The sequence below is a fragment of the Anabrus simplex genome, chromosome 1 (assembly GCF_040414725.1).
Source record: "Anabrus simplex isolate iqAnaSimp1 chromosome 1, ASM4041472v1, whole genome shotgun sequence".
NCBI lineage: Eukaryota > Metazoa > Arthropoda > Insecta > Orthoptera > Tettigoniidae > Anabrus > Anabrus simplex.
This window is the reverse complement of record NC_090265.1, coordinates 840,817,952-840,831,813: the sequence shown is the minus strand read 5'-3', so window position 1 is coordinate 840,831,813 and position 13,862 is coordinate 840,817,952. Positions and strand designations below refer to the sequence as shown.

The 13,862-nt window shown below is 36.4% G+C and overlaps 1 protein-coding gene across 3 annotated transcripts in view; it reads left to right on the top strand.

Annotated features, from left to right (window-relative positions):
- LOC136857612 (ATP-dependent DNA/RNA helicase DHX36) overlaps positions 1-13,862 on the top strand; it is a 294,182-nt gene that overhangs the window by 110,318 nt on the left and 170,002 nt on the right. For all 3 annotated transcript variants that reach the window (XM_067136394.2, XM_068225253.1, XM_068225254.1), the window contains exon 9: positions 7,922-8,011. In XM_067136394.2, the coding sequence (XP_066992495.2) occupies positions 7,922-8,011 (90 nt within the window). The remainder of the gene's footprint in view (positions 1-7,921; positions 8,012-13,862) is intronic.

Genomic DNA, 13,862 nt, shown 5'->3' with positions numbered 1-13,862 from the left:
TAAAAATCTAGTCTGTCGAGAAAGCGATGCTTAAATGCAACTAAAATTCAATAATGAACTTGTCATAGTATTATATGTACATGGAATGAATACTAGTGTCTGTCTAAAAAAGTACAAGTCGGTTATTTGTAGAACGAGACATAGTCATAATGATCTGACATACATTTGGATTGTACAAATTATTTGATATTAATGAGGCATGGATTAATTAAAATATCGAAAAATATATCTTCGAACATTGTTGATTGAGAATCAGGTACGTAGAATTACAGTAGAGTTGTTAACTCAAGTGGTTGCGTGATAAGGTCAAAAGGTGCTTGAAGCATCAGGAGAGAAGTGTTGTGTCTCCTTCTAGAATAATCTTTGTAATAGATTGTAGTCCTGAGCTGTCTAGCCTAGATTCAACAAATAGGGTGTCCAATAAAGCCTTAGATGTGGGAGAATTCGCAATGTGGTGCGTGTTGAAAACTGAAATGTGTAAGAAAATAAATGTAAGTTTTTATGACTGTTTTATCTTGTATTAAAGCATGTATTATACTTTAATGAGGAACCTAGTTCAGGGCCCTGACTTAGCTTTAGATTAAGTATGACTGAAGATGCTTACAAAGCCTAAGCGAAACATGTCCCATTTTAACATATATGTAATATTTGTATCTTAAAGATTGTAAAGTATTGGAATGGTTTTTTAATAAATTTGTTTGAAGCTTTTACATTCTGTACTCCAATACGACTATCATAATGAGACTCATAACATGTAACGAGGGCATTTTACGTCGTGTATCCGCAGGTATATCTACCATATATCTACCATATCTAAAGATGAGAGGAAAGTATTATTAAAAGGTGTGAAAAACACGAGAGAACAAATATGAAAACCTTTTCTGCTGCGGCTCATAAAATAACAAGTGCACTGAAAGTTGTGAAAAATACCAAACTACAAATATGAAAACCTGTGCATGGAAACCAATAAAAATATCAGAGTATTATTGCAGATCACACTTTTTCTAAAACAAATGTTAGTAGAAGCCTTTTATTTCGGAGCAGGGGGTTATTAAATATTATTCTCTGGTCACACTCTTTGACAGTGAATTGAAAGTTAGACTCGACCATGTCCGACTCGCAGGAATTATTTTGGTCGCCATTTTGAATCGAACAAATTTCGACCAACTTAAGTGATCGAGTCAAAACTCGCAGGTGCGAGTTCAACATTCGTGACCTCTGCGTGCTTCAAGATGCGGACGCCCAGTCCACTTTCTGACAGATTTTAATTTTGTCTTCACTAGTAAGGAATTTCATGACTGAAGGGCTGATGTCATACATCTTCGCTATTTCTCCTTTCTTTCCTCCTTTCTCCACTTTGAAAGGAATTTTGCTATTCTGAACATTCCGTTAAACTGCCGTTCGTTATAAAAGTATTTTACATCTTTCTTTTAAAGAAAACTGCTTTCGCTTCTTTTGATCCATATTGGCGAAAGAGTTAATTGGCACACTAATACACACATTGCTTCATGAACGGAAGATAAACAATGAACACGTCATGAGACGTGATTAAATGAAATGCAGTACTGAGTGTAGAGATGTGAAACCGTAACGTTCATTGGTTGACTGTAAATGTGGCGTTCCTACCCAGCCAATAGCATTACTTCTTATGTATTGATTACTTTGAAATCGATATCCAGCTCGACCAATCGCGTACATGTATGGTTACCTGAACCTGAATCCTGTAAACGCGAATACTGTAACAAATACAGTTAATCCAATCTGTGCACTGCAATATTTGAAGATATTTTTATTAATAGAAAATTGGCTTTAATTTGCGTTTTATGTATAAGAAATTAATCCTACATAATGACGTTCAGTACTTGTACACCAAAACTCAATAAGATAATCTTCACGTGCTGTTGGGTAGGCAACCCGCTCGTCAGAATTGTAATGTGTTTTGCTTACCTTCCCCTGGTTTGTAATCGGGTAGTTTCACCTGTGTGTTGTATAGTGTGTGGCGCCTGGTATTACCTGCATAGAGACATGTTCTGCAAAATACTTGGCGATTAAAACAGGATGAATTCCAATTATGTTTTGAAGGGGAAAAAAGTTAAAAGCAAAAAGGCTACATTTTAATTAGTTAGGCCTATACTGAAAGTTCAAAATTCGTTACAATGAAATATTTTAACACACATTAAATAGGGAAAAGGGAAGGGGCCTAAAAATAATTTTGCTATTCTGAACATTTCGTTAATCTGGCATTCGTTATAATGGCAATTTACTGTACTAATATCATTATCCACCAAATTGTCATCATTAGTATAAAGCCTGTGCTCCATTCAGAAACATGCAATGGGAATATTTACTAATGCTCTACCATATGCAAAGTCATAATGTCAGCAAGTACCCCTCCGTTGTCCACAATGCTTTAACCACCAACTATTTGTTAATTTTATTTACATTTTATGGCCTACATTGTACCACTCTAGTCAATTATAAAAAAGGATTTTTTGATTTCCTATCAGCCTAATACCAGTATTTCTTCATTCCTGAGAGATGCTGCCTTCATTCCTTCCTTCAGCTTGAAAACACCCTCCCTTTAGAACTTTTATTGATCTTGGTCTGTAGCCTACTGTGTGTGTCTTGAAGTATCTTAATTTTGCTGGGGTTTTTTTGGTTTTTTTTAAATATCATCTATTGGTATTTGTACTCCTTTAAACACCATCTGATGATTCATAAAACAATATTTGATTTTTTAAAACCTAATAAATTTGCTTTGAATATGAACTTGCAGCATTGACCTTCAGTAACAATAGACCATTCCTCTATACAGGTAAAGCACACAGGTTATTGATACATTGGTGGTTTGAACTGAAAATCATCTTCTCCGAAGCACCTGTTACTTTAGGCAACCCATGCTACTGAGCTGTAATGTATGAAACGTGCTGTACTTAAAACGTTTTATTCAGGTGCATTTAGACTTTTGCCTACTCTGTAGGGCGAATTATGTTTTTTCTTGCAGATGTTTGTCCTCTTTACTTTTCTTGCAGATATCTTAATTTTCTTGTGTTGATTTTTGTTGCTTATACAATTAATACTTGTTACGTAGGCCATCCAGAAATTAAGTTTTTCTTTTCTTGTAAAGTAAACGTATTTAGCCAGGAAATATGAGTATGCAAGGCATATCTATGATATATCAATCATATAACGACTGGACAAGTCCCACTTGGTGTCAGTAGCATAGCACCAGTGGCTTGAAATGGCGGCTCGTATTCTTTCTCCCTCCACCTGTGAGGTTCGGTCTGTGATAAAGTTTCTGTGAAAATTGCGATGGGCCATTCAAAACGAGGTGTGGAATGCTCAATTTAGGTGTTGTGCTGATCCATGGTAATGTTCGCCCACATACGGCTTGGCGCTCAGCAGCTGTTCTGCAGGAGTTCGGCTGGCAGGTGTTTGTTCATCCACCGTACAGTCCTGATCTTGCTCCCAGTGATTTTCATTTGTTCTTGCACCTCAGGATATTCCTGTCCTGTCAGAATTTTCACACAGGCGAAGAGGTGAAGACAAATGTGTCACGCTGGTTCCATTGCCAGGCAGCAGACTTCTACAATACCGACATACAAAAGTTCATCCCACGATATGACCAGTGTCTCAATTCTGGTGGTTAATGTGTAAAAAAAAAAAAAAAAAAAAAAAAAACTGTATTTGACCAAAAAAATTTTCATGAACTTTTTTTTTTTTAAGTAGGGAAACTCTGGATTGCCCTCATATTTTCTTGCTTTTTTGTTAAGTTGGAAGGAAAACATTCTGCTGGCTTAAATTTAGTAAATTTCACATGTTAATAGCTCAGCAATTACAGATACTACTAAAATAAAACTTTGCGTACTGAGCATACATTTACTAACATTCCTAAAATAATGTTTGGATTTTAAAAACCTAATAACATACTTAACTGTAAATATTTGATCAAAATTGTATATTACGTTTTGCAGCTGTAAGTACTAGAGTCCGCTGACAATTTACATTATTCTTTTGCTGAAAGGTCAGCCTCTGGTGTAGGACTAGCTTGTCTGCCTCTTACCCAGAGGTCCTGGATTCGATCCCTCGCCAGGTTAGGGATTTTTACCTGAACCCGAAGGCTAATTCAAGGTCCACTCAGCCTACATGATTACAGTTGCATACCTGCCTACTTTTACGGTTTATCCATAAAATTGACTGAAATTGCAGCATTTTAGTGTTTTACGGATGGATGGTGTCATTTTACAACTTTGCAGACAAAAATTTGAAACGTTAACATTCAATAATCACTCCACTTGCATACAATCGATTGTTTGTGTGGGTCGAAGGTAAGTCCACGATAGTCGATAACTCATTCTTTGATATTATTGGTATTTTTAACCATGTGATATTTGTGTCGTTATTGGAATTGAATGTAAAGCCGGGATAACAGTTCTTCCATGTGAATCTTAGGTGTCGACAGGCTCTGCTCCACAAATTCTTTGTTCTGCTCCGTTCGCTTGTTGGATTTAACCTATATTCTTTGACCACGTGAGTGTTCGTTGTTCACAAAGTTGGCATTCCTTGATTGTTTTGGCTTTTTAAGGTTATGACATATTTTAATGAAGTGTTCAAGTTTTTGTGTTATAACTTTGTGCTTTGCAGTTTCCTGTATTCGTTGGACTAATTACATTCGTTCCAGTGACTGGGTATACCGCTATTAGCGCAGCCCATTAAATTATAAACAACAATAAGAAGAATTACATTCATTCCACGTGTGTGTATTTTTTTTTACCATGTGCATATTGTTTGTTCACAAGGTTGGCGTCATGTTCATTTAATGGTTTAAGACTTTGTGTGCTTTGACATGTTTTAATGAAGTGTTTGACTACCTCGAGTGTTCATGTTATAATTTTATGTGACATTCAGTGATCCAGGTTCCTTCCGATGTTTCAGTGGATATCAAGACATTTGTTCTCGGACATTTTCATACGCTATATTCCTATTGTAGATTATCATGAATGACTCCAACAAGAAACAGTATTTGATTCAAAATCAAAGAAGTGATGATGAGTTAGTTATTGGCATTCAGACTTCGAACATAGTGAATGATCTCCAGGATACAGATAAATCCCTTTTATTTTCATCAGTGAGAAACTACTATTGTACTGTCTGTGACTGCATCATGAACAAGTTTCCACTCAAGGATGATGTGTTAAAAAACATGCTCAAGTTGCTAGGTTAGACAAAATTGAAGATGCACAGTTTTCTTCTATTGATTTTTTCTTGGAAAAATTTCTTGTCATGTTATGCAAGGAAGATAATGGAACTACAGATGAGGTGGTGAATGAGCTTCAGAGGCAGTTCACAGCTCTTCAGGCAGATGACACTTTGGTTGCAAAGCAAGATGCTGCAAGTGATTCCAGTTGGGCACAAATATCAAGAATTTGTGGAGCCGATGGACTTCTCAAGTATAGCCGAATTTCTAGAGTAATGCTCTCTATACTCACCATACCCCATAGCAATGTAGAGTGTGAACGTGTTTTCAGCCTTGTGAAGAAAACAGAGTTCAGATCATCCATGTCCAATGAATCTCTGGAGTCTATTTCTATTTTGAAGACCAGGAGTTCTGGTCCCTGTTATGATAAAACATTTTCTCAAGACATTTTTCAGGAAGCTATAAAGGCCACAACTGTGACTTTGAAGTTGAACTAGCATGTGATTTTCAGTGTGTATTACATTATTTCTTGCCTCTGTCACGTTAAACAAGATTTATTGTGTAAAGCCTTTTTCAATTATTTCATATCTGCTTAATTTATCAAGGAAGTCCTGTTATGTATGCTCCAAACTAATATTCACTATGCCTACTGCTTTTTTACCCGATGAGGGCTACACCCGCCTATAGATGGGCTGATACAGCCGGTCCAGCACTGCTATGCCCACCTATAGACGGTGCGCTAGAACTTTAATTTTTTTGAGTTTCCCGGTTCACTCTCGAGTGCCAGTTTGATCTCTGACATGTTCTGCCATCTGTTGGGCATTATGTAGAACTAATTGATCACAGATTATAGCTTCTGGAAGTAACTTACAGAGCTTTTCGTAGACGTCTGTGGAGTTCATGTGTGATGTAAACAAACATGGTGGAATAGCAATCTATTTTCTCTTGCAGCGATGTTATTTCGGATCAAAGAATCTTTCAGTTATTAACCACAGCGGAACGTGATGATGGGGATGGTGATTTTAATGAATTATTAAGCGATTTTGAGAGTGATACATACAGTGCCGAATATACTTTATGTGAGAGAGAAACCGAATCTCCTTCTAAACGAAAGAAGAAAAACACACTGAGTTCAAAAGCTATTTTATCACTATTTTCGTGGGGGATGGATTACTTTTCTTCACTAGCCTTCAAGTAACTGTGACAGACTCTGAGGGCCAAGTAGTGTTTGATGACAACCAGAAAATCATTGATTTTTAAAAACTTTTATGCCTGTGGAGTTGGTAGTTGAACAAATCGGCGTCACAAACAACCAGTAGAAAACATTTAACTATCACCACATTCCAGGTTTAAAAAGTATTTTGAAATATCAACCTATGTACTTTTAAGAAGTGACATGTATTACTTGCCTACATATTTTGGGAAATAATATTTGGGGCTCTTTACTTCATATAAAGATAATGTATGCATGAACACAAAAGTGTAATTTGTTTTCTCGCAAAATAATATTGAACATAAGCGTAGGATTTTCCATTTGCATTTAGATTTATAAAGAACCAACATTTATAAACATTTTAAACTAATCACTCCACTGATAAGTTAAAAATTGAGGCTTCTACAAATTTTTTTACGAACAAATAAAAAAACTCAGCACTTGAGGTGCCAAACAGTCAACTGGAAACTCAGCACTTGAAAGGATTACGTTGATTTCTTCTTAATTGTTATGTTCATTTACAAATCATTGGCCTATGATGTAAGTAGATATGATTTCATTGAAGTATACCTTCAGTTGTTTAAAGCATGAATTATTGTATTTTATAGCCCAGAAGTATTATTACTTTTGTCAAGTCGGGGTATGTCAAGAATTGTTAGATATTTTTTGTCACGCGTGAGTTTTACTGATAGCCCTTTTCAAAAGTTGGCACGTATGCAGTTGAAAAGTTTTCTGACTGTGAGGTGGTGGCCCTGGTCTAGAAAGCCAGGAATAATGGCCATGAGAATTTGTTATACTGACAACATGTCACTTCATAATCTCCAGGCCTTCGGCTTGAGCAGCGGTCATTTGGAATACAAGGACCCTTAGGGCCGGTAGGACCAAGGGATTATATATATATTTTTTTATTTGCGAAAATGATTTAAAGACTTTTCAAAGTCTGTTAGATGTTGTTTCAAAAATGTTTTTTCTGTTTCATGTCAGTTTTTCTAATCCTTATAGTATTAATTATTTTTAATGTTATATTATTTGAAGAAGAGAGTCTGGCATAATTTGTGTATATACTGTACTTATTATACACAGACACACAAAATTTCACAGAAATACCTTCAGTAGTTTTGAATTATAAGCAAAACATTATGAAAATTAGAAGTTATGGAAAATGATTGACAAACATTTGACAGAGTGGCACGTAGCAAGTGACATTTACAAATATACAGTACTTTTGAGGTGGTGGAGAGAATCAGAAATAGAATTTTGACCAGACTGAAGATGAAAGAAATTCTGTTAAGAAAAATATTTGTACAAGTCAGTTTTTTGACCCATAAAGTTTCAGATTTTCTCTTTATTTTGATCTATTTAATTACCTACCCTGTCATCTGACTTCCTTAGTTGTTTTCCAACTGAAAAGCACTTTGAATTTTATGTGGGCAAAACTAGAAATATTGTTTCTAAATCAAACTTGAGAGTTTAATTTATGCAAAAAATAATAATAGTCATGTTATTTTTAGAGATGACGCAGCAGGCTGTGATGAATGACGTGGGGGATGATGATGAAGGCATAGAAGAAGATAAGCCAGATGTCATTGTTGGAAATGGTGGTGAGTATTTTTAAGTATACTAATGGTAAATATGGAGATTTCAACCCTCTATTGCTTGAGTTATATGTCTAATATAAGAAAGAAAAATATTTTGTGATTTTTGGTAATAATTGTATGACCTTGGTTATCATGTACAGGCATTTTAAATTGATGTCAATCAATCAGTCACTACTGATCTGCATTTAGGGCAGTTGCCCAGGTGGCATATTCCCTATCTGTTGTATTCCTAGCCTTTTCTTAAATGATTTTGAAGAAATTGGAAATTTATTGAACATCTCCCTTGGTAAGTTATTCCAATCTTTAACTCCCCTTCGTATAAATGAATATTTGCCCCAGTTTATCCTCTTGAATTCCAACTTTATCTTCATATTGTGATCTTTCCTACTTTTAAAGACATCACCCAAATTTATTTGTCTATTAATTTCATTTCACGCCATCTCTACACTGACAGCTCGGAACATACCGCTTATTACAAGTGATGAAATTCATTTTTCGTCCGTATTGAAAGTGTCATAAGATGTATATAGGTAAATATTTAATATTTATTTCCACCTATTCAATACAATACAAGATGTTGGCATTTAAGTTAAAACATTTTTTAAATGTGAGACATGTTTCGCCTCTTACTGTGAGGCATCTTCAGTCACTATCAAAACCTTATTATTTTTGTCAGGCATCAGGTTAAAATTATTCTAAAATGTGTTTGATGATGATTATAGGTGAGATAAAAATTTTAGTTATTGTAAAATTGTTCAGAATGACTAAAAATCTAATACAGTGGAACCTGGGATTGCAAGTAACTTGGTCTACGAGTGTTTTGCAAGACGAGCAAACATTTTAAATAAATTGTAACTTGATAAGCAAGTGAGGTTTCGCAATACGAGCGTCACGTGTACGTACGTTTCCACCTCCCCTGTGCCTTTGTTTTCCCCTCCCCCTGCCACTCTCTTTCCTGGGAAAGTGTGTGTAATCATTTCCCGCACTGGACTTCAGTTGGCGTGCCTCGCTCGCATAGTCAACACCGTACGAGTGTACATATTTTGTTTCTGTCATTAGTGATATAACTGTTCCGCAACGATGAGCCCTGTGAACGAAAAGAAGGCTAAAAAGGAATTTGGTCTGACGAAGGAGATGATTACAATGGAATTTAAGAAGGAAATGATTGAAAAATACAAACGAGGTATGCGAGTGGCTGATATCGCGAGATTTTATAACAAGTCTACGTCTACAACAGGAGGAGGTTATGGAGATCTCGTCTGAGGATGAGGAGGAGAAAAAGTCAATGGAATCTCTCACACCAACAATGATTCTGTTGTAAGGTAAAGTGCAGTTTAGTTGTTTTACGTTATATTCTGTTTTAGAAATGTTATGCGAATAAATGTTTTTGTGGGCTTGTGTTGTGGACGAATTATCCGAGTTTCAATAGTTTCTTATAGGAAAATTTGCTTTGATATACAAGCGATTTGGATTACGAGCATGTTGCTGGAACGAATTATGCTCGCAATCCAAGGTTCCACTGTATAATGATAAACTCCTGTGTAGTACACTTGATGAATAGGATGTCATTTGGTGGTACAATAGCATAGATGATGGCTTGAAGCCTTAGTCAATACTAGATATCAAACACATAGTGGAAGGCATATAAAAACATTTCAGTGAGGATATACATTACATTCAAATGATATTTAAAAACTAGTAGATTCTTAGGTAGTACACTTAAAGATGGAGGTGTTGTATAATTATAAGTGACAGTTGATGGCTTAAAGCCGTAGTCAATGTTTGAAGTATAAGTAAAATAACATGCTAATATATAGTGAATAAATATGAAATAAAGTACATTGTTGAATATAAAATGTAAAGGAAAAACATTCCAATTTGCTGGGCAAATATTATTTAACGTTAGCGTTTATTTGATGTAGATGTTGATTCCCATAGGGAACATAAAATATTTGTCCTGAATGAGTAAATTTATAATACCAATATAATGGTCCGTTATTGGATATTATAAATTTTCCAGCTAACTCATTCTTGGTTGCCTGCGTTTCGCCCTCGTGTGCTCAGTTAGGCTCGTCAGTTGGGACTTAGCGCACCACCCAAGACACAAGGCTAGTGCATACCGTGGAGGCCACTGCATAGGCTATTTGAAGCCACCAGCAGTGCCAATGCACTATGAGAGCTATGTCTCATTTCCAAAAGTAGATGCCTGCCTGGCCATCAAATGATGTAGATGTTGATTCCCATAGGGAACGGACCATTATATTGGTATTATAAATTTACTCATTCAAACAAATATTTTAGGTTCCCTATGGGAATCAACATCTACATCATTTGATGGCCAGGCAGGCATCTATTTTTGGAAATGAGACATAGCTCTCATAGTGCATTGGCACTGCGGGTGGCTTCAGATAGCCTATGCAGTGGCCTCCACGGTATGCACTAGCCTTGCGTCTTGGGTGGTGTGCTAAGTCCCAACTGACGAGCCTAACTTAGCACATGAGGGCGAAACGCAGGCAACCAAGAATGAGTTAGCTGGAAAATTTATAATGTCCAACAACGGACCATTATATTGGTATTATAGCGTATATTTGCCCGTGATGTTTAATGGTCAACACTTCATAGGTAGAGTTCGTGGTTTATAGCATTTAAAAATCAGAGATTTAGCATTTTGATTTTCAGATTTAGCGTTTTGTAGCATCTAAAATTTTCAAATTTAGCATTTTGTAGCAAATTGGTTAAAAATAGGCATAATTTGCTAAATTGCACACACAACAGTTGGGAGTAAAATCATACTGTTTAATCACACATTGCTCGTCATGCAGTTTTGAATTCACTATGGAAAATAAGACGAATATCAACATAAGACTGCAAGAAGTATTAACGAACACACAGGAATATGCTTATTTTCAAATTTACAAACACAATTTCAAAGTGAAAAATACTATTCTGAACGTATTTATTTATCACAGTACAACACACCTACAAGGAAGAGGAATTTCAATGATGATTTAAGTACAACATGCCAATTGTTTAAAAGGTGTCCTCCTTCATTTGAGACCGCCTATCAGTTACAATTATGTTGTACTTGCTAAAAAAAAACTCTACATCAACACTGTTCGTAGAGGCCCAAATGCACAGAACTGCTGCCAAGGCAAAGGAAGGACTGCAAAACATTTTTTCTTCTTCAAGTTTTTGATTGCAGAGTCGGCACATCAATATAGGGCATCTGTATCCTTACATAAAATGTCCCGATTTGTGACAATCGGCAAGCTGTTTGATCGTCACTTCGCTTCTACCCATGGCTAACAAACAATAAAATAAATCGCTACCGTACTTTTAAACAGAACTACTACTCAACACCAATGTCAAGAATAACCGACTAAGATCAAGGGTCAACACACAAAGAGAATGAACGTGATGCTTGAAAGTGTATTTGCTGTTTGATTGACTGGTCTTTGCAGTGTTCTTTAGCCAGTGAAAGAAATTCCACACATTGAATGATTTAACCCTTTGGCCTGCCATTACTTGTGAAAGGAAATATTCCCTTACACACTATTTATTTTTTCGTCACTTTAACATAAATTTGATTAATCACATAGGCTACATAAGAATACACAAAGCAAAGAGCTTTTAGCTCGTCTATAGTAACAGGAAACCAATGTTTTTGTTCGTAAGTATTACTGGTTTCAAGGGAAGCAGATAAATTAGCAAGAAATGTAGAGGCATAGGCATTGGTTTCCTTAGTAACGTGATCCCAGAACTGTGGGGTTAGAAATTCATTCCCTAAGTCCATTTCTTTCGGATTATTACCCAACCCCCTCCTCACTATAGAGTGAATTTCAAAAACTGGTTTACATGTTACAGAAAGAGGCTTATTGTCAACAAGATCATAATTCCAAGTATCATTTTACTAGACTTCTCAACGGGCGACTTGGCCGTGCGGTTAGGAGCGCGCAGCGTTGAGCTAGCATCCGGGAGATAGTGGGTTTGAACCCCACTGTCGGCAGCCTTGAAGATGATTTTCCGTGTTTTCCCATTTTCACACCAGGCAAGTGCTGGGACTGTACCGTAATTAAGGCCAAGGCCGCTTCCTTCCCATTCCTAGGCCTTTCCTGTTCCATCGTCGCCGTAAGAGAAAAAAAAAAAAAAAAAGGAAAACTAGACTTCTCACTCACTCTTGTTGCATTCAGGTTTTGTCACGAAGTTTCAATTTGGCACTATCATCTCGGAACTGAAATCGGAATCACTTTCATCACTGTCATTTGAAGAAGAAGAAGAAGTATTTTCACTCTCCAGAGAATCTTTTCCACTTTCATCATCACTATTTTGAAGCCAGTTACGAATAAACTCATCCGTGCCGCGCTTGGATGCCGCCATGATTGTTTACAACGAGCGGCAAAATGAGGTGCTTTTTATTTTCCGTATTTCAGCTCAGAGTTACTATTTACAGAGAGAAAATAGCTTCAGGTATCACCTGATATCAATCGGTTAGGCTGCAAGCCTAAGAGAATAAATCTCTTCGACCAGCTAACTGCGATAATGGACTTATAGATATTCCGCGCACCTAGACGGAAGTGTCCGTCAAAGCATGTTACCGATGTTACCAGGATGTTACCGCTTTACAGTCGCAACGGGCGCCGAAATAATTATTTCTCCTGAAATAAATAACAACATTTATATCTTATTTTTAAGAAAAATGCATCGTTTTTAAAAATATATATGTTTATTTCGTATAAAACTGAGAGTTTCGCATCTATTTAGCATAAATAGTATAATTTCGCATTTTGAACCAATTTCGCATTTTATCGCAAATTCGAAATCGCTAAAAACCACCCGTACGGGTCATATAAGATGAAGGCACATACACTGACAAAGTTTCGGCATATTTCGCATTTATCGCAAATGCTAAAAATCACAAACTCAAGTCATCCAAGTAAGTTGTAGAGATGATGATGAGCTGTTATTCTCTACGTTGGTATGATTTTGACGCGAAGGTTGAATGGCTGTTGCTTTCTTCATCTGATGACAATATATTTTCAAAACATTGATAGTGGAAATTTATATTACTGAAGATATTGTGGAAGTTTTATGGGGCTGTTGAATTATTGTTGTGATTGGTTGGTTCTGAAATGAAGAAAAACTGTAGTTAGTTTTGATGAGAATGAAAAGAAAAAACTTGGGAAGGTTATGTCAAAGTGTTGTTGGAGAGAAGATGTTGGTGCTTACCTATGGCGTTGTTAGCCCGTTTGACTTGTTGTGTGAAGCGTTTTCAGGATACTAGTGATCACTAACGTGTTTACTTCTTGTGTTGTATGTATGCCGTCTGGGCGGAGGAGGATGGGTTGGAGGGGGCGGGGTTGTAGGCTTGTGATTGGTGAACGAGAGGGAGTTGTGTATAGTGGGCGAAGCGGAGGGGCATGAAGCATTTAATGGCTTAAGATTGGCACGTGGAGGGGAATTACATAAGTTGGGAGGGGAAGCGGGGTGTGATGTATTTGTTGACGTGGAAGGAGTGTTTATTGATACCGTTTTGAAAATATTAAAATAAAATTTGTCCTGAAAGTTTACTTTATTGAATAATGTTACTATTTGGTCATATAAAGGGCTTCTATTGTCTATTAAAATTTGAAGGTCCTGTTCAATTGTGGTAAAGTTATGCCTAGTTTCTTTCATTTGATTGCTCATTGCTGAGCGTTTGTTGTGTTTCTGAGCATTGAAATGCTCGGTGTACCTAGTTATGAAGCTTCTTCCTGTTTGTCCGATGTATGAGCTGAGGCACTCATTACATTTTAATCTATAAATACCGGAGCCTGAGTATTTATTATTTTAAGAATTTATTGTATTGTGGTTGAAG